The sequence below is a fragment of the Dasypus novemcinctus genome, chromosome 2, assembly GCF_030445035.2.
Source record: "Dasypus novemcinctus isolate mDasNov1 chromosome 2, mDasNov1.1.hap2, whole genome shotgun sequence".
NCBI classification, from domain to species: Eukaryota; Metazoa; Chordata; class Mammalia; order Cingulata; family Dasypodidae; genus Dasypus; species Dasypus novemcinctus.
In genome coordinates this window covers 78,951,427-78,979,218 of record NC_080674.1, presented here as the reverse complement: position 1 = coordinate 78,979,218, position 27,792 = coordinate 78,951,427, and the positions used below count along the sequence as shown (strand labels likewise).

Below are 27,792 nucleotides of genomic sequence, written 5' to 3'. Positions count from 1 at the left end.
ATTGAACTATTGATACTGAATTCTTCTCCATTCTTGAATGAGTTTGGCTTCCAACCACGATACAGACTGAAAGATGAATAGTCCAACCACAATTGTTGTGATCACTACACTGCAACACATTTGCAAGTTAGTTAGGCATAGTATTCATATGTTTAACCTATGCTAGATGCTGTTTTCCTAGGGTTAGCAAGTAAGTCTAGCATGAGGCTGGTGTTTTAACTTCTCCAATCTTTATAGTTTCATCTATACTTTTAACTAACACTTTTTTTAATATTCCCTTTTTAGTCTATCTTTCTTTAGTACCTGGTATGTTTATGTTAGTAGGTTATGTTCTAATCATTTCTATATGGCTATGTAATTTCATCCTTTCCCTCTGATTTAAGGCTTTGGTGGCCTTTCCAAACTTATTTAGACCAAACTTTCAGGTCTGTATTACTTGTATTTTTTTTTAATTTGATAGCCCTTTATATCTTTCTATGCTTCTTGCTGCTGAGTTGTATGTTAAATGAGAGGTCCAACATATTTTTTCTGCCCATTTTTTGCACTTCTTTTCCTGTAAAATAACCACCTTGATCTGATTCTGAGGGTTTCCATAATATGCTATCTATCCATGTTTCAAGAGATTTAGTAGTTGATTTCTGATCATTCTTTTTACATGGGAAAGGCATTCCAATTCCTGACCATGTGTACTATATTACAGGTGTTTGGCAGCTTGCAATTTAGCAAATAAATATTATTGAGCATTCAAACTATTGTCCGTCAAAATCTGTTTAAGATTTGCGATCATCTCTCAGGTCATAAGCCACCGATACAGCTGCGTTGAAGATTATTTGAAGACGTCCTTATAGAGATTTCCTTTGACAAACACATTATCCACAAACTTTTTTTGGTGTCTGGGGTAAAAGAAAGTATTTTCTTGGGCTGTGTGCATGATGGTAGTTTACGTCATTATACACACACCACTTTTTCCCTTTTGACTACCATATAATGACACCTAAAATAACCTTAATACAAATTTTAGGCCACCAGGTCCGTTAAACCGATAATCCCGCAAAGCAATGCGGCCAAACCAATGTGCCCGGGGGATGAAAGTTTACCTAAATACCTAGCCTGTGGAAACCGGGAAAGTGTAACCTGTGTCCAAAATAAAAAGGAGGGCTGTCCGACCACTAAAGGGAGGACTGTCCGTGCGACTAGAGGGCAGGCTTCCCTAAGCTGTAACCCGGCGGAGGTAGGGCACTGAGGGTAGTGGGAGCGAACCTCCCACAGCACACGGCCCGGGGGCGTGGCAGGGGCACCAGGATTTACGCATGCGCACGAGCGGCAGCTGCTACGCCGACACGAGCTACTCCTCCGCTCCGCCTCGCTCGGCGGTTACCACGGCTCTTCGCCCATCCTTCCCGCGGCGCCCGAGAGACTATGGCCGATCCTCGCGTCAGGCAGATCAAGATCAAAACCGGCGTGGTGAAGCGGTAAGGAGCCGCCACGGCACAGCCGCCACCGCCTCCTCTTTCTCGCCTCCCGGCGGGCCGAGCAACCGGGCAGAGCACAGGCCCGAGGGGTCGCTGGACGCTGGGCCTCACCCGGGGCGCCGCGGCCTGCCGGGACGGGGCTGGGTGGGAGCGGCGCGCAGGCCGAGGCCGGAGCCTGCCGCGCAGGGCACGCCTCTTCCAAAAGTGAACCCTGGTGCGGAGTGGGGCGGCGGCGGCCGCGCCCCGCGGGCCCTCGCGGCGGGGGTGGTGGAGGGCGGCGGCCTGGAATCTCGAGGGTGGGCGGGCCCTGGGCCTGCACCTCGGGTCCGCGCGCCCAGGTCTCGACTGAACTGGGATGGCGGGAGGCGGAATTCAGTCCAGTATCTGCTCTCCGGTGGACGCGGGACCAGGTTCTTAAGTTTAGGGGACCCACGGCCTTAGTGAGCCGGTCCTTACCCAAAACAAACAAAAACAACAGAAAAAGAGACGAGACTCCGGTGGAGCGCTGTGATCTAACATGGCTGGCGGGACTCGCAGCCTTTAAGAACTGGTCTGAACTTCCAGCACTCGCGTTAAACTTCTCTAGCTGAACTCTGCCCAGTAAACTTCCCCGAAGCTCGCCCCAGAGGCTGTGAGAGGCTGTGAGATGCTGCCTAAATAACTAAGCTGAGTAGGGCAGTGCTCTCATTTGCTCTTAATGCCTGACTGCTGTGAGACACCTCAGCTCTCACTATAACCTTATTGTTCAATCTCAAGAAGATCAAACTTTTTGATGAGGCATTCCAAGAGAAAAGATAAACAGCCTTCTGAAAAAGCAGGTAATTTTGAAGTAGAAATGTGTAATTCTGACCAAGAGGTTTCTTCCTGTGTGCGCACTTTTCCTTCCGTGATTGATATTTCTACCAGAGGAAGGACAAGAGGAGAATAAATTCATTTTTCAAGATACTGCCTCCTATCACTTTACTTCGCGGAAGCTTTGTTTATTTCTAAGGCAAAAAGGAGATAGTATGAGTAGCAGTTAAATGTTCGGCCTTCTTTTTTGTGAGATTCCTTGGATTCAGATCTTGATTTTGTCATTTATTAGTTATGTATTCTTGAATATAATGTATTGTGCCTCAGTTTCATCATTTGTAAAATGGACTAAGTACCTACCTTAGGCGTTTGTTGCAAAAAACCACCTGCTATGCTAGTTAACACAGTATGTGGCAAATAGTGCCCAGTAAATGTTAGCTGATAATATTGCATGTGTCCACTTTTAAAGATGAGGAAACTGAGGCTTAATGAAATTTACAAAAAAACAAACTTGTCTAAGTTGTCACTACTAGTTAGTGGCAGAGCAACGGACAGTATCTGAATTTCTCATCTTCAGTTTTCTACTTTAAACTGCAGTGCTGTAATAAAGAATATTTTTAAAATTGTGATAATAGGAGGGGAATTGTAATGTATGATTGAAAATATAATCTGCACTATCACCCCAGTGTTCTGTTCACTTTTGCTAGGTTTACTTTTGTTATGCCGTTTCTAGTAAGTGTATTTGGCAGAAGTACCAGGTATGATTGAGAGTGCTTAGGCTGAAAGTCATGAGAAATTAGTTCTCATGGTATTTCCTCATTAATTACCTGTATGATCTTATCAGTTATCATCCTAATGATCTAGTTTATAAAATTAGTTCAAGTACTTGTGCTTATAATACTTATTCTAGAGAAAATATACGCATTTAACTATAAATTAAATGTTTTTAGGAGTCCAAAAATCTTCACGTAGTTATATGGAGCATTATCAAATTGCAGAGAAAAACATCTTTCATACTTCATTTTATGTCTTATTTTTGTGAAACCCTTTCCTAATTTACTAGGGTATCTCACACTGTTTGTAAATTAATGGAAGTGTCTACCATACATTTTTCCAAGGCTTTCTGTTGACATTTTGGTGTAGAACTTCTCCTTGTACTAAAATGAGATGTGTTTTTTTAAAAAACCCTAAAATTTGTTTTAGCTGTTTATTACTCATATTTTGCCTTGATATCCAACTGTCTAAGTCCATACTTTTTGTTCCTTACTCCTTTTGGGTTTTTTTTCTCCTGAAAATTATTTTATTATGGCTCTTTCCACCTTCTGCCTTAGTTTCTTATTTTTAAAATCCAAAGAGTAGATGTGGTGGATATGGAAAAATACTAATTGTTGGGGCTGGATGATGTTGGGGCTTCATTATTTTCTCTCTACATATTTAAATTTTTTTCATAATAAAAGTTTTAAAAGATGCATTTTTCTCTCCCTAAATTTAGTTTCAAAGATTTCTTGATTAGTTTCATGCTTCAGACATGTTACTGGTTTTGCAAAAGAGGTTCTCTTCATTGGTTTCTCAAAGCAGTGGTCTAAAAACCAACTTCTTTTCTTGACACCTCTTTTCTAGTCAGATTTTCATTTCCCGTCACCTCATTCCTCTTCAGAAGTCAACAACCTTTATTTGGAAGAAGAGATTTAAAATCATCATTTATGCCCCAAATCCTTCATTTTTCTCTCCAGGAGTTGAGAGCCACTGGAAATATATTGTAGTCTGGGTAGACTCTAGTAAGAAAAAGTGTATTCTTAGAGTTTATATTGTAATCACATCTACTGAAGCACTTCAGGTGATGGGAAAGTTCTCTGCAGTGGGTCTTAGAAAGAAATCTGGACGGGCAGATGGACTGTCAAGGGAGTTATTAGGCATTAGGGAGATAAAGTAATGAGAATATGGCCATTTCATTAGGTTGTTGAGATGGTGAAGGCAGTCTAGTGGATGGCAGCCCACACTAGAAAAGAGAGTAATACCAAATTTCAGGGGCAGTAATTTAAGCTTTAGGAAAATAAGCAAAAGCTCTGCAGTGCCATAATCCTAGAGAAACTTTGTTACCTTTCAGGTTGACAAAGGCAAAGGATCTGATTTCTGGAAACAGGTGTCAAGAGAAAGGTTAGGTCACTAGGACCAAGGTCCAGTTATTAGAATTGGCTTGTAAGGTAAGAGCAGTGTGGCTGACTTTGTGCTGAACCTGTGACCTAGGACTCCTTAAATGTCTCCTTCCTAACAAGACTGTTTTATTAAAGGACTAATTCTGGCTTCAAACTGGAGAGGTGTGGGCACTAATGGCTGGATGGACTATTATAATATGTTTCTTCAAGCAACAGCCTTTGTTCACATTTAACTCACTGGAAGTGAGTATTAGTTTATAGGTTTAGGTCTGGCAGGTTCTTTGTAAAGATTTGGATACATGTTCCACGCAGATTATTAGACCTACTGATATCCATGAAAGGGACACAGCTAATCTGGCATCCCTAATAGGAAGTTACCAAATGTTACTCCAGTTGGTCTTCCCTAGCACAGCACTGTGAAATAGGGGTTTTTTTGTTTGTTTGGTTGGTTTTTTTAGGCTTAGGTGACACCATATACCCTGGTTTGCCTAGATCTGAGGGGTTTCTAGGATGTGGGACTTTCAGTACCTAATATTGGGGAAGTCTCGGGCAAACCGGGATGATTGGTCACTCTTTCTGTAACTAAGTAACATAGCATAGCACTGTTTTGTTTCATTTTTCACTAAAAAAAATTTTTTGAAGTATGTAATTCATACATAAACAATAAGTATATAGTAAAAGTTGTGAGCTTAAAAAGCAAACGTGTATCATCAAATAGGGCTCCCATAGCTCACCCCACCACCAACACTTTGCATTGTTGAGAAACATTTGTTATAAACTGAACAGCACTGTTTTGTGTGTACCATAATTTTATTTGGAGGTTATTTTCTGATAGTACAACTGTGAATTAAATATTGTACCTTTACTTAAAATTTAAGTGCATGCTATAAATATGGATCATTGCTAGAGTAGCTTTTTTCCATGTTAACTTAAATTGTTAGTAATTTAGAAAATAATTTTTACTAAAGAAGAAAATAAAGGATTGATGTTTCCTAAATGTTGGTGATGTGGTATTTCAGCTAAATAACTTACATCCACTCTAAGTTTCCAAGTAGGATTTGTGTTTACAAAAAAAAAAGTTTTTGTAGTAAATTCAGGGAATTCTGCAAGAAAAAAATGCTTTGTCCTTTTAACATAGGTTACTTAACTTGAAAGTCAACTTACTTTCAATATTGCCACCTTAACTGGCCCATTGATGGGTAAATTAATTGATTAAAAATGCTTTCTTAAGTATATCTTTTTATAACTTTCAGGTTGGTAATGGCTTAAAATCTAATGTGAACAAAGAATGTTAGGGCTTTGAAAATAGCACTGACATTGGCCCATAGTTTCCTTCTGATTAAATGAAAGTGACACCAGTAGATTAGAATGAGACTAGGACAATTCACACTGCAATTGTGTTAGTTTAACTTTAACAATCTTTTAACACTCTTGTTTAAATGTAGCTGACATACCATAATTACAAATCTACAAGCCTTGATTATAGAATTTTACATCATGAACCTGTGGGGAAATTGTATTGATTTTTTTTTTTTTAATAAAACAAGCACCTTTCCCAAACTGTGGCATCTTCCCAAGCTTGTTTATACCTACATCTCTGATGTACAATTGTGTATGGTATAAATACAATGTGTATAGCAGGCATAAAAATAACATAAAAGGTAGGTAAAATCTCCATATTATTAGTTGAATATATATTATAAAGACATAAAAGTGAAAACGCAAATGATGCTACTAACATCATTTTTCCCCGTAGCTTTAGCTATTTATATACCTCCCGGATTTAAGGTCATGATGGCTATAACATATGGCAGAGAGTATCCGGGAGAGAATAAGGAAATAGCTCCATAAATTATTCCTGTGAGCTTTGCTAGGTTTACTATCTTTCTCTTCTCTTCTTTTTTCCTTTTTCTCCATACCATACACCCTTGAGGTAACTTGAGTTCAGCCTACCTTGAAATTTAGCCAACTCCTTTTGGAATTTCTAAATCGTATCCAGTTTTCCACAGTGTTGGTCAGAGGCAGTGTCAAAATGGATTGCAGGTGGTCAGCTCTTCACCACCTTCTGTCAACTACTTGACAAGCAGTGACTCTAAAGAACTACGCAGCTGGCAACCAGATGTCTCTTCAAGCCAGAAAGGGGAAGAGCTAAGGCCAGTCATCACTGGTTTTCCCACTACAAACTACATTATTCTGCAAGTTGAATATTGAAATGAAAGATCTTTGCTCCATGTTATGTGTGTGTGTAGTGTGTTTTCATTTCATTTTTTGTTTGGTAGGAAATTTTGAAAATCTATAGTACCATTGGAATATTTTGTTAATGGAACCCATAGAGGCAGCAGACTTGGCCCAGTGGTTAGGGCGTCTGTCTACCTACCACATGGGAGGTCCGCTGTTCAGACCCCGGGCCTCCATGACTCATGTGGAGCTGGCCCATGCACAGTGCTGATGCACGTGAGGAGTGCCCTGCCACGCAGGGGTGTCCCCCGCGTAGGGGAACCCCACGCACAAGGAGTGCGCCCTGTAAGGAGAGCCCGCCCGGTGCGAAAGAAAGTGCAGCCTGCCCAGGAATGGTGCAGCACACACGGAGAGCTGACACAACGAGATGACACAGCAAAAAGAAACACAGATTCCCTTGCCGCTGACAACAGAAGCGGACAAAGAAGATGACGCAGTAAATAGACACAGAGAACTAGACAACTGGGGGGGGAGGGGAGAGCAATCAATCAATCAATAAATCTTTTTTTAAAAAAAGAACCCATAGAGTATAAGTGCTTACTTAGATGTGTGATCTGTGTAGTCCAGTATTCCATTTCCAATAACATAGTTATAGAAGAACATAATATTCCAGTATGATGCTGTTATGTGCCTGGAGAGTGCTTTTCTTTTTTTTTTTACATAGCCCCTCATAAAACTGACTTAGTCAAAGATCACTTGCTTAGCAGCCTCATTTAGAACTCACATCTTATTGTCTTTGGATCACTTGGTATGGTATTTATACATAATAAATGCTCAACAAAAATCTTTCCAGTAAGCAAATAAATTAATGAAACTTTTCTTTATGATATAAAGAAAACTTCCCTTTATAATTTTAACTCAATAAGCATCAGGGAGCCACCGAATCTATTAGCATAATTACAAAATAATAGTTACTGTAGTTATTTATTCTTGAGTTAGATGAGACATATGGAATCCCAGTCTCTGCTTTCCACCTTTGTGCCCTTGGGCTAGTTACCTAACCTTTGAGAGGTTCCATTTTCTTACCTGGAAAATGGGGTTAATTATCGTGCCTTTCTTGTATTTTTGTTAGGAGAATTAAACAAGATAATCATGTAAAGCACCTAGCCCAATATATGTTCAATATATTTTAACTGCTGTCGTTATTATCATTAGCATCATCATCATTATTTTTCTGTAGATGTATAAACTGTGGGTAAAAGACAAAAGGGTGAATGGTTACTGACCCACTTGAGAGACCCTGGAGCTTACTCTTTTTTAAATTGTTGTAAAATCTTGCACTTCATTTGTGTGTCATGTTCACTGATTGGCTGTGGAAGGAGAAGGGAAGGGTATGAAGCTTGTGTTTTTGCATAATCTCTAGGACTTGTAATGGCTTTTTATAAACTGCTGAGGCAGTGATTCCCTACAAACCCCAGCAAAAAATTTTTCTGTTTATATCAGTGACCTTGTCCTTGTAACAGCTTAAAAAAATACTGTATCACTATAATTAATAAACAGTGTACCACAGTGTTCACTTTTTTATTGTACTTCCATTAGGTTTGCCATGGGAAAGTCAGATGAGTTTTAGAGAGATTTTATTCCCAGATCTGTAAATGATTCACTATAACTATCACAAGACATTCTCCAATTCTAATACTATATTATAGTTATTTCCAAACTCTCTTCAATGTTTTGTTTTTAAATAAGTTCCCTATTTGTTTTTGAGATTCTGAGAAATATCTTATGGAGATGTAACTCAGGGTTTCTTTGTCTATAAGGCTTATTAGAGTAAGTAGGCTTCTGTTTATTTTTTTACTAAATGATTCCCAGCCAGTACTAAATGGCATGGTTTTAATATGTCATTCATTGACTGAAATACATTTTATTCTCTGAAACTTTTGAAGGCCTGAAATATATTTGAACTTAGGTTACTGATCCAGTATTTTTATTTTGATCTCTACTCCTAGGATATTACGTTCTAAGGACTCTGCATTATATCAAGGTATATGGAGATTTTCTTAAGGTCAGGTAGTTTTCTCTCTTTCAGGGACCAGAGGGATGGTTCCCAATACACTGCTTTTCACAAAGTAGGCATTTAATACAACGAGTAAAGTAAAGTAAATAGGTTCACACATTTCTGGCTCTTTTTTGAAACCTAGGAATAGTAGGGAAGTAATTATGTTGAAATCTCATGATGAGCAGTAGGTAGCTGGAGGGAAACTCAAAATGGGAAAGGTTTGGTTTCACTTCTTAAGAAATTTGTATTCTATTAAGTTATACAGTATACTGTATGTGAACATTTATTTTTGGAACTTCAGCTATTACTTTATATGAATCCCCAACCTCCACCTCTCTCCTGAGCTTTAGATTCTCTTTTTTAAGTATTGACCAAATGTCATTATTTAGGGAAACGGACTTTGGCCCAGTGGTTAGGGCGTCCGTCTACCATATGGGAGGTCCACGGTTCAAACCCCGGGCCTCCTTGACCCGTGTGGAGCTGGCCATGCGCAGTGCTGATGCGCGCAAGGAGTGCCGTGCCACGCAAGGGTGTCCCCCGCGTGGGGGAGCCCCACGCTCAAGGAGTGCGCCCGTAAGGAGAGCCGCCCAGCGTGAAAAGAAAGTGCAGCCTGCCCAGGAATGGCGCCGCCCACACTTCTCATGCCTCTGATGACAACAGAAGCGGATAAAGAAACAAGACGCAGCAAATAGACACCAAGAACAGACAACCAGGGGAGGGGGGGAAATTAAATAAATAAATAAATCTTAAAAAAAAAAAAGTCATTATTTAATATCCTGTGGTTTCAAGCCCATTAATTCTTAAACTGAGTTAATTATCTCAAATCTGATCCCCTTTTATATGTTTTTAAGAAGAAGAAATATTTCAGGTATTAAAAAATCAAAAGAAAACATAATAAACCTGAAGTGAAGCATTACCATCACATTTGAAACCCCTTAGTGCCTCTTCCTGGATCCATTCCTCCTAAGTAAGCGTAATTCTGAATTTGGTTTTTATCATTTTTATCATTCTGAATTTTGTTCTCAAACTTTATTTCTCTCCCCTTCCCCCCTCCCGTTGTCTGCTCTCTGTGTCCATACACTGTCTGTCCTTCTGTGTCCACTTGCATAGTTAGGCAGCACCAGGAAACTGTGTCTCCTTTTTGTTGTGTCATCTTGCTGTGTCAGCTCTCCGTGTGTGTGGTGCCACTCTTGGGCGGGCTACCCTTTTTTTTCCACTTGGGGTGGCTCTCCTTGTGGGGTGCACTCCTTGCGCATGGGGCTCCCTATGCAGCGGGGCCCCTATGTGGCACGGCACTCCTTTCATGCAGCAGAACTGCACGTGAGCCAGATTACCACATAGGTCAGGAGACCCTGGGTATCAAACCCTGCACCCTCCGTATGGTAGGTGGATGCTCTTTTAGTAGAGCCATGTCCGCTTTCCTGTTTTCAAACTTTTAATTGGTATGTATATACACATAAACCATGTTATAATGCCATGCTGCACATTTAACAACTTTATATAGCAAAAATTATATCTGGAAGGATGCACAGGAAACTAGTCATGTTGATTGTTTTCCATGGTTGACCCTAGAAGTTTCATGTTATATATGTTACCAAATTTGATTTTTAAAGAGGCACTAAAGAAACAATAACAATTAATGCAGTACGTGATCCTGGCCTGGATCTAATAATGGAGGAGAAAATGCCCATAAGGACATCATTGGGACAATTTTAAAAATTGGAACATAGACTAAGTTTGTATTAATTTTAAATTTATTGAACTTAATAACTGGACTTAGTGTAGTTACATATGTAATTATGTAGTTACATATGTACATTACATATGTAATTGTAACATACATATTACATATGTAATTAATGTAGTTACATATGTAATTGGCCTTAGGATATATTAAGTGTTAAAGAAGCATGAGGTACGCAGCCTACTTTCAGGTGTTTAGGAGACAGAAAAAACAAATGTGGCAAAATGTTAAAAGTTGGCAAATTTGGTTATGTGCGTAGGGGGTATATTGGAGTTCACTGTTCACTATATTGTTTTTCTATTATTTTTGTAACTTTCCTGTAGATTGAAATTATTTTTTAATAAAACCTAACCTGTGGCAGAATTTCCCAGAAGTGGACCATGAATGGATTATAGGTGTTTGGAGATAACAGTTCTCCTCAGTCTTCAGGATGGCCTGGTATGACCAATATATATGGGGGAAGAGCCTTTTCAGACAGGGGGGAGCAAATAAAAAGCTTGAAAAAGAGCAAAGTTGGCTTGTTTGAAGAATAACTACTAAGAGATGAGGAGAGGTGGGAGATAACTCTCAGAAAAGTAAGTGGGAGAGGGTATAGATGTTATAAAGTTTTATAGCTAGTGTAAGGATATGGGCTCAAGACTAAGATCATATGTCACTATCTCTGTATAGGTTTCCTGGCTAACTCTAAAGTTTGTACTTCTCCATATTCCCAAAGAACATTATCGCTTTCACTGAGATAATACTTAAAATATGTTAAGCTATTTGTTTTTTTTCACTAGACCAGTGATTTTCAAAGTATGATCTAGAGACCCATTCGGATCCCCAAGACCCTTTCAGGGGATCTTTGGGTTCAAAGTCATTTTCATAATAATACTAAGAGGAGAGAATGTGGCTTAAGCGATTGGGCTCCTGTCTACCATATAGGAGGTCCAGGGTTTGAATCCCGGGGCCTCCTGGTGAAGGCAAGCTGGCCTGAGTGGAGAGCTGGCCCATACGGTGTGCTAGCCTGTGCAGGAGTGCTGGCCTGTATAGACAGCTGTCTCAGTAAGATGACACAACAAAAAGAGACATAAGAGGAGAAACAGTAAGAGATGTGGCAGACCAGGGAGCTGAGGTGGTACAAGAGATTCAGCGCCTCTCTGCCACTCTGGATGGTCCCAGGATTGGGTCTTAGTGTCGCCTAAAGAGAAGACAAGTAGACACAGAACAACACACAGTGAATGGACACAGCAGACAGCAAGCGCAAAACAACGGGGCCGGGGGGAGGGGCGGATAAATCATTTTTAAAAATAATAAGAATTTTTTTGCCATTTTCTGTTTCATTTGTTTACAAGTATATAGTGGAGAGTTCCAGAGGCTATGTGATGTGTGATTTTGAACAGATTAAATGCAGAAGCTGGCTTCTATTAATCTAGACATTGCAAAGATTTGCCATTCTTCTCACTAAATTTTTTTGCTTTGGAAAGTATGTTATTTTTGTTAACAAGTAATATGTTCATTTTGCTATTTTTAAGAGAACTATTTAAAATTTTTAAATTTTATTAGAGCAGTTATAGGTTTACATGTAACTCTCATACGTATGTAGTTTTCATTATTAACATTTTGTGTTAGTGTGTTATCTTTGTTATAATTCATGAAAAACATAATTATGCTGTTATTTAACTCACAAAAATATTACTGTAATTATGCTATTAACTTCGGCCCACTTTACATTAGGTTCATGCTTTGTGTTGAACAATTCTGTGGGTTTGTATGTATGTTGTGGTAACTTACAATCTAAAGTTTCCCTTTTTTCCCTTTTTGAATATATAATTCAGTGGTGCTAAGTATATATGCAAAGTCGTGCCTCCATCCCCATCACCCATTGCTGAAACTTTTCCATCACCCCAAACGGAAACTCTGTACCAATTAAACATTAATATCCCATTCCCCTCATCCAGTCAGTCCCTGGTAACCTGTAATCTAGTTTCTAACTTAATGAATATACATATTCTGCTTATTTCATATAATTGAGATTGATCATATGGTATTTGTCCTTTTCTCTATGGTTCATCCATGTTGTAGCATGCATCAGAACTTCTTTCTTTTCATAGCCAAATAATATTCCATTGTATGTTATATACAATATTTTGTTTATCCATGGACACTTGGGTTGTTTCCACCTTTCAGCAGTTGTGGCTATGAACATTGGCAAGCAAATGTCTGTTCAAGCTCCTGTTTTCAACTCTTTTAGGTATATACCTAGAAGTGAGATTGCCAGGTCATGTGGTAATTCTATACTTATCTTTCTGAGGAGTTGCCATACTGTTTTCCACAGCAGTGGCATTATTGTACATTCCCACCAGTATATGAGTGTTCCTTTTTCTCCATATCCTCTCCAACACCGATTTTTTTCCTTTTTTTCCCCCCAATAGTGGTTATTCTAGTGGGTGAGAAATGCTATCTCATTTCTCTCTTGATTTGCATTTCCCTGATGGCTAATGACTTTGAACATCATTGACTTTGAGCATCTTTTCATGAGCTTACCGGGCATTTGTATATCTTTGGAGAAATGTCTATTCAAGTCTTTTTTTCCATTTTTTTAATTGAGTTTTTTGTTTTTTTCTTGTAGAATTTATTTAGACTGGATATTTCATTTCTATGGTTTCTGAATATTTTTTCCCATTTTGTAGATTGTCTTTTTACTTTGTTGATAAAGTGCTTTGCACAGAAGTTTCTAATTTTGATAAAGTTCCATTTATGAATTTTTTCTTTTGTTGGAGCTTTTGGCATAAAATCAAGGAAACTGCTGTCTAACACAGTTCTGAAGATGTTCCCCCTATGTTTTCTTTTACAGGTTTTATATGTTGGGTTCTTCTATTAAGGTATTTGATCCATTTTGAGTTCATTTTTGTGTATGGTATGAGGTTGGAGTCCACCTTCATTTTTTTTTTGCATGTGGCTATCCAGTTTTCCCAGTGCTATTTGTTGAAGAGACTATTTTTCACTCAATGATTAGACTTGGCACCAAATTTATGAGGGTTGATTTCTGAACTCTCAATTTTCTTTTTCAAAAATTTTTTCTTCCCTTCCCCCTTCCCCACCCTGCTGTGTTTTTGTTTGTTTGTTTTTTGTTTTGCTTTCTGTCCATTCACTGTGTGATCTTCTGTATCTCTTTCTCTTTTTGTCCTCTCTTCTCGTCTTTCTCTTCTAGGATTCACCAGGATTCGATCCTGGGGACCTCTGATATGGAGAGAGGTTCCCTGTCAATTGTGCCACCTTGGTTCCTGGTCTCTGCTGTGCTTCATCTTGACTTTCCCCTTCCTCTCTCTTTTATCATGCCATAATCTTGCTGATTAAGTATGTGATTGTGGGGCTGAAGGCTAAGGGATTATGTGAGGCCAGCAGATAGACATCTGGGTGCTAGTTTGGGAAACCCTTTTGGTGCTGGGTGGGTCAGGAACTGAGACCAAAGAAGGCCAGCAATATTACTTAAATGATTCTTTTCTGTATTCTGTTCATTCCAGTTTATGGTACATGAAATTCTTAAGTTTGTGCAGAGTTTCTAAAGAAAGAATTATTTATTGATAATGGTATTTAATTTTTAAACTGATTCCATATGGTTTTGTAATTGTCACTGTCATAGGCTTTAAAATCTGGCAGACATATACTCTCATTCTTCTCTACCTGGTTCCTCCCAACCAAAAGCAAGATACTGATTTTCATTTATTTATATCTTATTTTATATATCCCATTGGAATTACAAAAGAAAATTTGTAGGTCTCAAAATTGATATTTTTTATTTTCTATATTTATACTGCCTTTTTTGGACTACTGTAGTATTTCTAATATTAGATTAAATAGATGATCTCAAGAGCCAACTTTGGCTTTTGTTTTTTGTTTTGTAAAAAGAGTGATTCTTAGGATTTTCTTTTTTATAAACAGGCAGAATTGTACATAATATTTATGTTGTCTCTGGATCATCATTGCAAGCAATGTGGTGACCTCAATATTTATTTTCTCTTGATATCTACCCGTGTTTTCATTCCAGTATCCACTGTCCTTCCCCACGTACACACAGCCCATATTATTTGAGAGAAACGAACTGCCCCACCTTCAGCTTTAGGAGTAGGCCTCTGAATGACTTAAGCCATTTCCTGGATTGCAGAAATTGATTTAGTGTTGGTCATGTGATTTAAGCAATTTCATGGGAAATTTCGGGACTCTTGCTTAGAATTCTGGGGCAGAAGTACTTCCACAGAACTGATTATGGCTGGGAGCCTTCCTTTAGTTCTAGGGGCTGTGACCTTGGAAGTTTGGATGGCAGAGTAAAGAGACAAAAAGTAATATTCTTGATGATATTGTTGAACAGCTAGATCAAACAACCTTGAAGGGGGTCATCATCTGGATTTTAGTTACACAGACCAAAAATTTTTCATATTAAGTTCCTGTGAATTGAAATTTTTTGTTACTTGCAATAGAGTACTAATTGATATAACTATTCTAATCCTAATATATGTATATCTATGTATTACTTAGGCAGTGATTTTCTTTACTGAACTGGCTGGGCAGTTCCTTCCTTCCTTCCCTCCTTCCTTCCTTCCTCCCTCCCTCCCTCTCTCTTTTCCCTCCCTTCCCTTCCCTTCTCTTCCCGTCCTTCCTTCCCTTCCTTCCTTCCTTTCCCTTTTTTGAAAATTCTACTGCTGCTTTAGGCTCAATGTAGGCTCCTCTTATACCCCTGATTTCAGTGTCCTGCAAAGGTCTGATATGCGGTATCAGAGGTAAGGAAGCTAAAAAATGCTGTCTTCATTCCTCGCCTTCACTTCCCAACTTTTTTACTTCAGTACTGTTTTCTAATTAGGGAGGATGAAGAGGAAAAGGAAAAAATAAACAAGCTGTCTTGTCTTGGTATCCCAGTCTTTTGTTTTCACTGACTCTGTCCTTTTGTTCCAGTCCCTCCTACCTCCTAGGAAGTAGAAGAGTCTCACTATGCCAACGGCAAGGACTATAATAAATTAGGAGGCATTCTTTGCATCCAAGATGGAATTCCAAATTTTATACATGGTACACATAGTATTCCATGAACAGTTTTTCATGCACATTTAAATACATTAAATAAGATTAAAGGGGCATTTGTGGGCCAGTAAGAAACTTAATACCAAGTGCCTTGATATAAATGCCTACTGAGACCCCCCCAAAATATAATAATAAATATCTTTCAGTGTAACTACATCCTTAATTGAAGAATACTTGAATTATATTACATGATAGCTTGGTTTTATGTATACTGTAAACTTTTTCTTTCTATTGCTTTGATATGATACTGTCATCTATTAATGTGCCTCTTACTATTCCAGCTTCTAAGAGCTCCTGCTTATGTCTGTTTGCCCCCTTTTCTGACTGCTAATTTACTTTAGGGGAGCTCAGATTGTTTCACTTCTGGACAGCGATGGGAAAACTTAGAAGTCTGATCTCTAATTATTGCTTTATTTGAAGTATACCATCTTTCAGGCCCCACACTAGTGTATATTCACCTCCCCTAGAAAAAGGTTCTTGTCACTGTTTGAGAAGAACGGCACTCAACTGGGACCCGGAGACCGACAGTTGCAGGCAGGAAGTTTATTGAGAGTCTCTTCCAGTGGAGGGGGTCTAAAGATTAGATTCAGCCCACTAATAGAAGGTGGGGGATATGACTTTATACAATACATCAATAGGTGGGGAAACGTTAGTCCATGGGGAGAGGATTAGAGTCCGAGTATAGCCTGAGTTCAATAAGGGGCTGTAAAAGTGAGTTCTTCTAGTGTATGGCTTGGAGGTAGGGGGCTTGGAGGTAGGGTATTCTTGGAATGTGGGAGGGTTTAATGGGCCTGGGCCCAGAAGGGATGAGGGTCCTTTTCTGCTCCATTCCCACTGTGATATATATGGCTTATCCTTGTGGGGAAATACGCTGTCCTCCGCACATAGGCAGCTTTGTTAGGTGGATCAGAATGAAGTTACAGCCTTATGACCTGTTAGTTGTTGCAAACCTTGTAAGGGGGGAACTCTAAGATTCCTAACTCTTTGATTATATATATATATCTATGATGAAGGACTAAGTAATGGGAATATTGGGCAGAATGGAAGGGTGAGGGGATTTGGGACATCGACTCAAGTCTGGCTGCTTCTGCTGTTATGGGATGGCAAAGGGTTCCCTTCTGTTCTGTCCAGTGGGTTCTGATTTCTGGTCCCAAAGAGATTGGTATTGGTGTTCATGTAGCAAAAAGATGCCATTCACTTATTCCTGTGTTGTTGAATATGTGATTTGGCATATGAATTGGACAAGAAGCTGTAAGAGACAAGGACCAAAAAGAAGCAGCAGCAATACTATCAGAAATGGTGTTATAATGGGTAAAAGGATTGATTTTAGGGGTAAGGAAAAGTAAGAGAGAAATTAGTATAACCATCATTGATTTCCATAGCTGTTGTCTCGGGCCTTCTGAATGATTTCTATGTTTTCCTTTAAAGTATTGAGATTTTCTTCTACGTGCCCTGTTTTGTTAATATAAAAACAACAAGTTTCGTTTATGATTGCACAAGTGCCTCCCACAACAGCAGTGAGGACATCAAATGCTCCTCTGTTTTCTATGACAGCTGATGGCAGGCTGTTAATTTCCAGTTGTTGATTATTTATGGCCTGTATGTTTGCATTCCAGTATAGCTGTAATGTTAGGGAGATATCTGGGATTGCTTATTCTAACACTGGAATACCTACAAAACAGGACAGAGTGTGTAAATGGTGTGTCTTATGCCAGGCCTTTCTAGGATTAAATTATCATGGGCATGATATCTAACTTCTGGGTCCCCTAAGAAGTGCCTCTTTTTTTCGTTCATTGAGTTGTTGACTGAAGTGAAGTTTCAAGAAAAGAATGGAGATTAGGTATTTTCCAGGGTAGGCCATGTCTTGGGGTTTTAGGTTGATGGCATTAGGAATAATAGATAATATAGTGTAAGTTCCTGTCCATATAGTAGGAAGTATTAGATATGCTGTATTACCACACAGAAAATAGAAACTTGTGCCTGCAAGTGTTAGTGCCATTGAGGGGCCTGAGGGAATAAAATAAGAATGTAGGTGATTGGGAATGCTGAATATTTGGTTTCCACCATATAGAACATTAACACATAAAGGAGAATAGTAGGGTTTGGAAGTATTGTATGTTAGGTTAGTTTGACAGGAAATTTCATAAAAGAAAAGTGAAGAAATTTTTTGTTTTTTTCCCTAGGTTTTAACCTGGTTAAATTGTATAGTTGTTCCGATTGTGTTCCTATGCTGAATAACTCTGTCTATAAGAGCTATTGAAGCACAGTACATTTTCACTATAACTTTTCTTGCTTACTCTTGTAGGTAGTGTTTGATACCTGAGTCATTCCAAAATAGGGTTGAATTAAGATGTTTGTTTGGCACTTTCAAATCTGCCTGCCAGTGCAGCATAGTAGTGTTAAAGAGTAGAGTATGATTACAAGATATTTAGGGTATATGTCTTAATTAGTTGCATAAGGTTGTGTGGATAGGTATTTAAAGATAAAAAAGGTCTGTCCTTTAGGACTGTGACCATACCAATAGCATTTGAATTTTCCCTTGAATGAGAGATGTTTAAGGCCTGACAGAGAATAAGTATATCTTCATATTCTGGTAAACTGGTAGGGGAGTGGGTTCTGTAACCCATGAACCTCCAAAGCCAGTGTATTGTGGGTAGACATGCAGGAGAGTTTCTGGGCTTAGAGGAAAGGCAAGTAAGGATATAGTTTCAGCATGGGTATGCTCAGGGGATATCCTACAATCGCAATGGTTAATTGCAGTTGCTATAATTTGGATAATGTTTTATGATAAGGGGTTTTTTGAGAGGTTAGTACAAAGAGGAGTGAAAGGATAAAATATAGGATGTCCATCGTAGAGACTTTAGTCAGTAAAGAAAAGGAAGAGAATGGCAAAGGAAAAGGATTTCTTCGGAATAAAAATCAGACCGATCTCCTTGTAACCACAGGTCCTGAATGATGTCAAGGTATTGCTCAAGTGAAAGGGTAGGGAGGGAAACAACGTCGGTTAAGTGTGAGGATAGAATGATACAAAATGTGTTGACCTTGAATAATAACTTACAAATTGGCACAGCCAGATTTAAGTGTGGTTATGACTGAATGGTAGGAAGGAAAAGAGAGTAAGATTAGAGGGAAATGGGGTTGGTAGTAATTGGATCGTTGTCACCTCAGTTCTTTGTGAGTTTCAAGCATAGAGCTCTGAGAGAGAGTCACAGGTGTATATATCTTCAGCTTCAGTATCACGTAATTTGCTGTCTACACAAGGCAGAGGAGCAGGCTTTATTCTGGAAAAGTGTATCCATGGTGAAAAGTTTAAAACTTGCTGCAGGGAAGCGGACTTGGCCCAGTGGTTAGGGCATCCGCCTACCACATGGGAGGTCCACGGTTCAAACCGTGGGCCTCCTTGACCCGTGTGGAGCTGGCCCACGCACAGTGCTGATGCATGCAAGGAGTGCCGTGCCACGCAGGGGTATCCCCGCATAGGGGAGCCCCACGCGCAGGGAGTGCACCCCGTAAGGAGAGCCGCCCAGCGCGAAAGAAAGTTCAGCCTGCCCAGGAATGGTCGCGCACACGGAGAGCTGACAACAAGATGACGCAACAACAAAAAAAGAAACACAGATTCCCGTGCCGCTGACAACAACAGAAGTGGACAAAGAAGAACATGCAGCAAATAGACACAGAGAACAGACAACTGGGGTGGAGGGGGGAAGGGGAGAGAAATAAATAAATCTTTAAAAAAACAAAACAAAACAAACTTGCTGCATTGGGAGTGGTTAGGAGAACAAGAAAAGGACCCGTCCACTTTGGGGTAAAGGCTTAGGGTGTAATGCCTTTAGGTATACCCTGGTATATCCAGTCACCTGGATGAATAGGCAGCAAGGGGACAGAAAGTTCCTGTACAGGATGAGTGAAGTCAGTTAGCTGATGCAGGAATGAATGCATTTGTGTTAGGCTGACTATATTATTTTTGAAATCTGATGATGGGGGGTATATTGGCAAGGATAAAAGAGCATCCATATGTGATTTCAAAGGGACTTCGGAAGTGTGGTTTTTGAGGAAGGGCTCAAATTCTCATGAGAGCTAAGGGCAGAAATTCAGTCCATAGTATCTGTACCTGTATTGTTAATTTGGTTGTGTTGTTTTAGAATCCCATTCATACGCTCGACTTTTCCAGAGGACTGAAGTCTGTAAGGAATATGTACTTGCAGGTAACTCCTAAGGCACTGCAAACCCTCTTTTTGATCTGTGAGTTGAAGGCTGTCCCATTATCTGACTGAAGAGAGGAGGGAAGGCCAAATCTGGGAATTATTTTTGTTAACAGGATGTTAATTAATTACAACATCAGAGGGCTGGGAGGTGACTGGAAATGCTTCAACCCATCCGGAAAAGGTGTCTACAAAGACCAAGAGATATTTAACCTTCCTTACAGGTGGCATGTGGGTAAAGTCTAATTGCGGGTCTTGTTCTGGCTGAGAATCTCTCAATTGGTGGACTGTGAGAGAGGTGTAGAGTTTCCATGTATATTAGTTTGTTGGCAAATAGAGCAGCTTTTTGTAATTTCTTTTGAATGTTTTGAGAGTTCAGGGCAGTGTAGAGAGTTAGATAAGAGTTATGAGAACGGATTGTGTCCTACATGGTACTGGTTGTGCAGGTAGGTGAGAATGTTGTGTGTTTTAAATTTAGGTAAAATAATTTTTCCATTTTTCATGAACCACCCCTCAATTTGTTTTGGTTCAATAAGGGGGAACTTTGAGGTTTCTTCAGGTGTATAAAGGGGGAACAGGACATAGAAGTGCTAAGAGAGTGAGTGTGACAGTGGAGTGTGAACCTAAGTAGGGTTAGGTAGCCTGCGCTTTGGCTTCAGTGTCGGCTTGGTTATTCCCAACAGATATAGGAGAAATCGATTTTTGGTGTCCTTTGCAGTGAATTATAGCAGCTTGGGTTGGAAGTCATGCTGCTTTGAGTAATTGTAGGATGAAGTCTTTGTTCACAATAGAGGATCCGCTAGAAGTTAGGAACCCTCTCTCCCGCCAGATGGGGGCGTGTGAGTGTAGGATGTGAAGCGCATGTTTGGAGTCAGTGTAGATGTTTAGGGCTTGCCCCTTGCCTCTGACTAGTGCTCTAGTGAGGGCTATGAGCCCAGCTTGTTGTGAGGTTGTGCTGCGGGCTGGCGGTGACACGGGACGGGGGGATCTGACAAAACAGTTTCAGTTAAGGTAACAGTAGTATATCCAGCCTGAATGGTGTTGTTAAGTTTTATAGAACTGCCATCAATAAACCATGTATGAGAAGGATTACGAAAAGAGGGGTGTCTAAAATATTAGGAAGGGGTTTGGCAAGGAGATCAAGCACTTCACTACAATCATGTATGTAATTAGCATGAGGCGTTTCTGGGGGTAGGTTGGGTTCAATGGGAAGGAGGGTGGCAGGATTGAGAGGAGGAGAGCAGTGTAAGAAAACGCCAGGGTTTTGTAGAAGGATTGCATGGAGGATTTGGAGGCAGGTGGAGGAGACAGGTGCAGTAGCTTTGTGAGTTAAGAGAAAAGATAAGTAATGCGAGGAAAAAACATTGAGATGATTTATCAGAGATAGTTTAAAGCTTTCTTGCACCTGAAGGGAAGCAGCAAGTAGGCCAACCAAGGGTTACAGGATCTGTTTGGAGAAGTAGGCAATGATGTGATTATCGGGGCCGTAGGGTTGTGTTAAGATTCCTAGTGCATATCCATGTCTGTATTGACATAGTGAGAAAAGAGTTAAGCATTAGGAAAGGCTAGAGTGGGTGCAGTCATTAAGGCTTCTAATTTAAGTTTACATAAGGCAGACTTGATGAGCGATAGAGGGCGATTGAGTGGCTCGCGCAGGTTGCCAGAAGCAGCTTGGTAAAGAAGTTTAGAAATAGGTCCCAAGTTTGGAATCCAGAGATGGAAAAAGTTGACTAGCCCTTCGAAAGAAAGGAGATCTGCCTTGGTATGTGGGGGGAGATGGTTCCTGAGGAGTTGGATTTGATCCACGTTTAGATGTTTATGTGAGGAAGAGAGATGAAGACCTAGATAGGATACTTCGGTTCTGAAAAATTGTCCTTTGCTTGGGAAGATGCAATATCCCTTATACCTAAGAAAGTTAAGCAGGGTGATAGTGTGAGTTTTAGAGGTTTGTAAGGAGGGACTACAGAGGAGTAAGTCATCAACATATTGTAGGAAAGTTCTGAAGGGAAGCTGAAGGTCAGATCTCAGTGTAGAGTCTAAAGCCCTGGCAGGGACCATCCACGTTAACTGTTGGGGCTTTAGAGGGTCTTCAGGGTCAGTCCATGTGACAGCAAAAATGTCTTGGGAAGTTTCTCTAAGGAGATAGTGAAGAAGGCATCCTTAAGATCAATTATGGTGTAGTGTGTAGTGTTAGGGCTTATGTGGGACAAGAGACTGTATGAATTAGGAACTAAAGAACAATAGGCTGTATGGTTTCATTAATGGTTCTGAGGTCCTGTACAAGGTTATACTTGTTTGGCTTCTTTACTGCAAGGATAGGGGTGTTAAAGGGTGAGTTAGTTGGGTGCAAAAGACCGACAGCACAGAGTTTGTCAGTAATGGGTTTAAGATCCCATCAAGCACTGAGGGGCAGGGAATACTGAGGAATGCTTGTGAAAGAGGAGGGTTTTTTAAGGACTATCTTAACAGGAGGGTGGTGTGTTGCAGCTGAAGGAGAATTAGTATCCCAGACCTGAGGACGAACTTCTGTCTGCAGTATGGGGGAAATGTCAGTGGGGATCGAGGAGGGGGAGTTAGTGTGGTGGACAGGAGGAGAAGGAAGTTGGTTTGAGAGGATGGGAGGGTAAATGAAATGAAAGAGTGGAATTTGGATAATATGTCACGGCCTAAGAGTGGAGAGGGACAAGGAATTGATGAGAGAAAGTGAAATCTTCAATTGAGCATATGAGTGGTTTGGTAATTAAAGGGGAAGAAGGAATGCTGTCAGCCCCCAGAGTAGAGATTGAGGAAGTGGATAAAGGTCCTTAATGTTCTGAGAGAACTGACTACGTGGCCCATGTCACTTAAAAAGGAGATTGGCTTATCTCCAACCTTGATGATATCCCTTGGTTGGGACTTACTGATGGAGATGTGAGGTCATTCTGAACTCGAGACCTGTCAGTTATATTTCATCAGTCCAAGAAGGTCTGGAAAGGAAGATCCCAGCACCAGGTCTGTGGGGTGTGCTGGAAGAACTTTCCTGGAAACAAGGTTTTCAGGGCAGTCCATTCTTCCATTGACCTTTGTGGCAACACACTAGTCAAAGCCCTGGTGGGGGCCTGGGGTCAGGGCAGGAATATGCTCAATGCCTGTCCTTTCAGGCTTGAAACAGGGTCCTGGAGGCATCTGGAGGAAGAAGAAGAATTAGGTTACTAAAAATCTAACCTGAGGGCAGCAGTTAGGAGGGAGGCTTTAGCCTGAACCCGTTTGTTTTTCTCATATGGCTTCCTTTTCTCTATTGTTAAAGACCTTGAAGGCTGCTTTAATTAGTCCTCTCTGAGGGGTTTGAGGGCCATCTTCTAACATCTGTACTATCTTTCTAATATTGGAATAAGATTGAATGATGAGGTGAGTATGTAAGTACAATTGACCAGAATTCGAGACAGGATCTAAATTATTATATTAAAAAGAGACTTGGTTAATCTATTCATGAAGGCACCTGGGTTTTCATCAGGTTTCTGTGAGATCTCTTTAATTTTATCATAATTAACTGCCTTGAGGCAGCCTTCTTCATGCCTTCTTTTATGCAGGTTAAGAAATGGGCCATGGACTTTGGCCCAGTGGTTAGGGCGTCCGTCTACCATATGGGAGGTCCGCGGTTCAAACCCCGGGCCTCCTTGACCCGTGTGGAGCTGGCCATGCGCAGTGCTGATGCGCGCAAGGAGTGCCCTGCCACGCAAGGGTGTCCCCCGCGTGGGGGAGCCCCACGCGCAAGGAGTGCGCCCGTGAGGAAAGCCGCCCAGCGTGAAAAGAAAGAGCAGCCTGCCCAGGAATGGCGCCGCCCACACTTCCCGTGCCGCTGACGACAACAGAAGCGGACAAAGAAACAAGACGCAGCAAATGGACACCAAGAACAGACAACCAGGGGAGGGGGGGAAATTAAATAAATAAATAAATCTTTAAAAAAAAAAAAAAAGAAATGGGCCATGGGAGCAAGGTAGTTGGAGCCTAGTTGGTAATCCCAGGGAGGGTTAGTAGTTGGAATTGCAGTGGGGCCTGCTGGGTGTCTCTTAGGGTCTTGAGTATGCATGAAATCTGTGAAAGTGGTAGTTGCAGTCCAAATACAGTTTTTCTGTTCTGGAGTAGTTGAGGAAGTAATGATAATGTATGTGTCCTGATAGGTACAGTCGTAGGAGTGTGTGAGATCTTGGAATTCCTTAAAGTATGTGGCAGGGTTTTCAGAGAAAGATCCTAACCTTTCAGATTTGGCTCAAATTTGAGAGTGAGAAATGAACATGTACTTCAGCTATTTATTCCACTCTGGCTACCTCTCGGAGGGGTAAAAGGGGGGTTGGAGTTTGTGCAGAGCTAAGAGGTGGAGAAGGGCTAGCCTTTGCATTGACAGACAGGGAGGATAGCAACGGGGGAGGGGAGGGGCATAGTTCCTGTGAACGAGTATGAGGGGGAGAAGCGAGTATGAGGGGGAGAAGCGGGGAACAGAGGGCAGTGCTATGGAAGATGGGGGCTGGAAAGCAGTGGTGATGAGGGGGGAGTGGAAGTGGGAATGGAGGGTGAGGACGGAGACGAGGGTGAAGGTACTTAGGGAGGTGGTGTGGGAGGAGCTTAGTCTGCTGGATTGAAGTTGAGGTTTTAGAGGAGGAGGAGGAAAGTTTCTGAGAGGTTTTTCATTGTAAGAGAAGGATTTGATTAGAGGAACAGGATTTGCAAAGGGAGGGACGATTTCAAAGGAAAAAATACCTGAACTTAAGGAATTTCGGATCACCTGCCTTTGCGCTGGATGAAATTCTCAAATGTGCCGTTGTCTGGCCATTTACTTTCATTGTCCAGTATGTATTGCACCCACACAGAGATCAAATAGAAAGTTAGTTTTTTGGGTTGGATGTTGCCTTTCAGGTACAGTGTTTTAAGATTGTGAAGGAGACAACCCAGAGGCATGGTTTTGGGGGGTTCCAAAATTGAATTCCCCATTTTGGGTGGCATGGATGAAACTAAGAATCTCTAGGACAGGGGAGATTCTGAGTGAGACAGGCATCCCCGAATCAGTCAGAAATTTCCAAGGAAACCACACTTGGAGCCAAATATCTCTGGAGCCAAGGGGTTTCTTCTCATGAGGATGCAGGCTTTCTGCCCACCGTGGTCCCTGGAAAGGTTTTTCGGTGGCTGTCCTGGACAACGGAAAAAAGGAGAGAGAGAGAGTAGCATCCTCCGGCAGAGAAATTCTTGACTCACTCAGCTATGATTTGGTGTCCAGTGTTGGATGGGTTCTTTCAGCAGTGGCAGGGTGGAAACTCCTCATCAATCGATCAGTTTCAACGTGGTCCTAGGAAGACCCAGGTTTTTGGCATCAAATATAAGAGAAAAATGGCACGCACTAGGACACGGAGGGGGGGAGCACACGACCTCTAACAGTCACAAAGAAGGCTCTTGGTAAATATAAAATATACATGAACTGCATGACATTTTAAGTTCCTTGAGGGCAGAAATAGTGTCTTACTCTTCATATCTCTTTACTCTAATTATCACCCAGTTTTCCCTCCTGGAATCAGGGTCATTATTCATTTTTTATGTATATCTATCCAGAGATATTCTGTGCATGTATAAGCATTTATTTTTATATCTTTAAAAACAAAAATAAATGATAGTGTACTTTCTGGACACTTTTTTAAAAACTTTTTACTTTGAAATAATTTCAAATTTTACACGGCAGTTGCAAAAATAATACAAACCTCATACAGTGACCTCTAACATCCCCCATCCCCCACCTAGATCCAGATCCACCAATTTTAGCATTTTGTTACCTTATCACTCCTTCCCTCCCTTCCTTCTTATTTATCTTCTGAATATTTGAGAGCAGTTTGCTTCCATCACACTCCTTGAACACATAATACTTCCTTATACATTTCCTACAAAGATATTCACTTATGTAATCACTTATGTAATCACCTAAAGCATAAGTCCAAGAAATTTAACATTGACATAAAGCTTACGTTCTATATTTCACATTTTCTTGGGTCCTAATAATGTCTTTTTTTTTTTAATTAAAAAAGTTGTAGGTTTACAGAGAAGAATGCATAAAATAAAGAGTTCCCAAATACCACTCTATTACTAACTTTTCCATTAATGTGGTAGATTTGTTACAGTTGATGAAAGAACATTTTTATAATTGTACTATTAACTATAATCCATGGTTTACATTAGGGTTCTTGTTTGTGCTGTACAGGCCTATGTTGCTTTTTAGAAATTCTTGTAAATTCCCCTTTTTTTAGAATGTACCAGGGATTGAACCTGGGACCTCGTACATGGGAAGCAGGCACTGAACCCTTGAACTACATCTACTTCCAAAATTTCCCCTTTAGTACATTCAAATATATAATTCAGTGTTGTTGGTTCACAAATTCGTGCTACCATCACCACCATCCATTACCAAAACTTTTCCATCAACCCAGTAGAAACTCTGTACAACTTAAACAGTAACTCCCCATCCCCTACAGCCAAGCCCCTGGTAACCTGTATTCTAGTTTCTGACTTTATATGTTTGTTCATTTTAATTATTTCACATCAAAGTGATCATACAGTAATCGTCCTTTTGTGTCTAGTGTATTTTACTCAACAGATGTCTTCAAGGTCCATACATGTTACAGGTATTATTTTTTATGACTGAATAATATGAATAATACTCCATTGTGCGTATATGACAAATTTTATCAATTTTTTGATTGATGGACACCTGGTTTGCTTCCATCTTTTATTCATTGTGAATAATGCCACTATGAACATCAGTGTGCACATATCTGTGGGAGTCCCTACTTTCTATTCTTCTGGATATATACGTAGAAGTGGGATTGCCGGGTCGTATGGTAATTCTGTACTTAACTTTCTGAAAACTGCCAAACTGTATTTCACATTAGCTGACCAACAATGAGTGAGTGTTCCCATTTCTCCTTATCTTCTCTAACACTACATTTGTTTTGTTTCTATTTTTAAAAAATATTTTATTGTCTTTTTTTTTAAAGATACATAGATCACACAAAATATTACATTAAAAAGTAAAAGAGGTTCCCATATATCTCATTCTTCCCCCCTCCCCCATCAGCAACCTCTTTCATCAGTGTGGCACATTCATTGTATTTGTTGAATACATTTTGAAGCACTGCTGTACCACTTGGATTATAGTTTACGTTAGTTTACACTTTCCCCCAGTCCAGTCAATGGGTTATGGCAGGATATATAATGTCCTGCATCTGTCCCTGCAATATCATTCAGGACAATTCCAAGGCCCAAAAATGCCCCCATATCACACCACTTCTTCCCTCTCCCTGCCCTCAGCAACTCCCATGGCCACTGTCTCCACATCAGTGATACAATTTCTTCCATTGCTACAGTCACAGTAATTCTCCAGTAGAATACCAGTAAGTGCAGTCTAATCCATATTTTATTCCTCCATCCTGAGTACCCCAGGATGGCAGTGTGCACTCCACCTCTAAATCAAGAAAGGGCTTACATCCCACGTGGCTGATGGATAGGATTCTACTGCTTAGAGTTGTAGCCATTCTAGTCAGTGTGAAATAGTATCTCATTGTGATTTTTAAAAAAATTTATTGAAGTATATCATTCATACATGAACATACATAAATAATAACTGTATAGTAATAGTTGTAAACTTAAAAAACAAGCATACAGAACATCATACAAGGCTCTCATACCTCACCCTACCACCAATACCTTGCATTGTTGTTAAACCTTTTTAACTAATGATTAAAGAGCATCCTCAAAGGAAGTGGATTTGGTTCAACTGATAGAGCATCACCGTACCATATGGGAGGTCCAGGGTTCAAACCCAGGGCCTCCTGACCCCTGTGGTGAGCTGGCCCATGTGCAGTGCTGATGCACGCAAGGAGTACTATGCCATGCAGGGGTGTCCCTTGTGTATGAGACCCCACGCGCAAGGAGTACACCCTGCAGGGAGAGCTGTCCCGTGCGAAATAAGTGTAGCCTGCCCAGGAGTGGCACCGCACATGGAGAGTTGATGCCGCAAGATGGTCCAACAAAAGAGACACAGATTCCTGGTGCTGCTGACAAGAATGCAAGTGGACACAGAAAAGCACACAGTGAATGGACACAGAGAACAGACAAT

The 27,792-nt window shown here is 40.4% G+C and overlaps 1 protein-coding gene across 1 annotated transcript in view; it reads left to right on the top strand.

The window, feature by feature from the left end:
* Positions 1-1,305: 1,305 nt before the first annotated feature.
* Positions 1,306-27,792, top strand: part of TBCA (tubulin folding cofactor A) — a 107,250-nt gene continuing 80,763 nt past the window's right edge. The window contains exon 1 of the mRNA XM_058275194.2: positions 1,306-1,472. Coding sequence (XP_058131177.1) covers positions 1,420-1,472 — 53 coding nt within the window. The 5' untranslated portion in view covers positions 1,306-1,419. The remainder of the gene's footprint in view (positions 1,473-27,792) is intronic.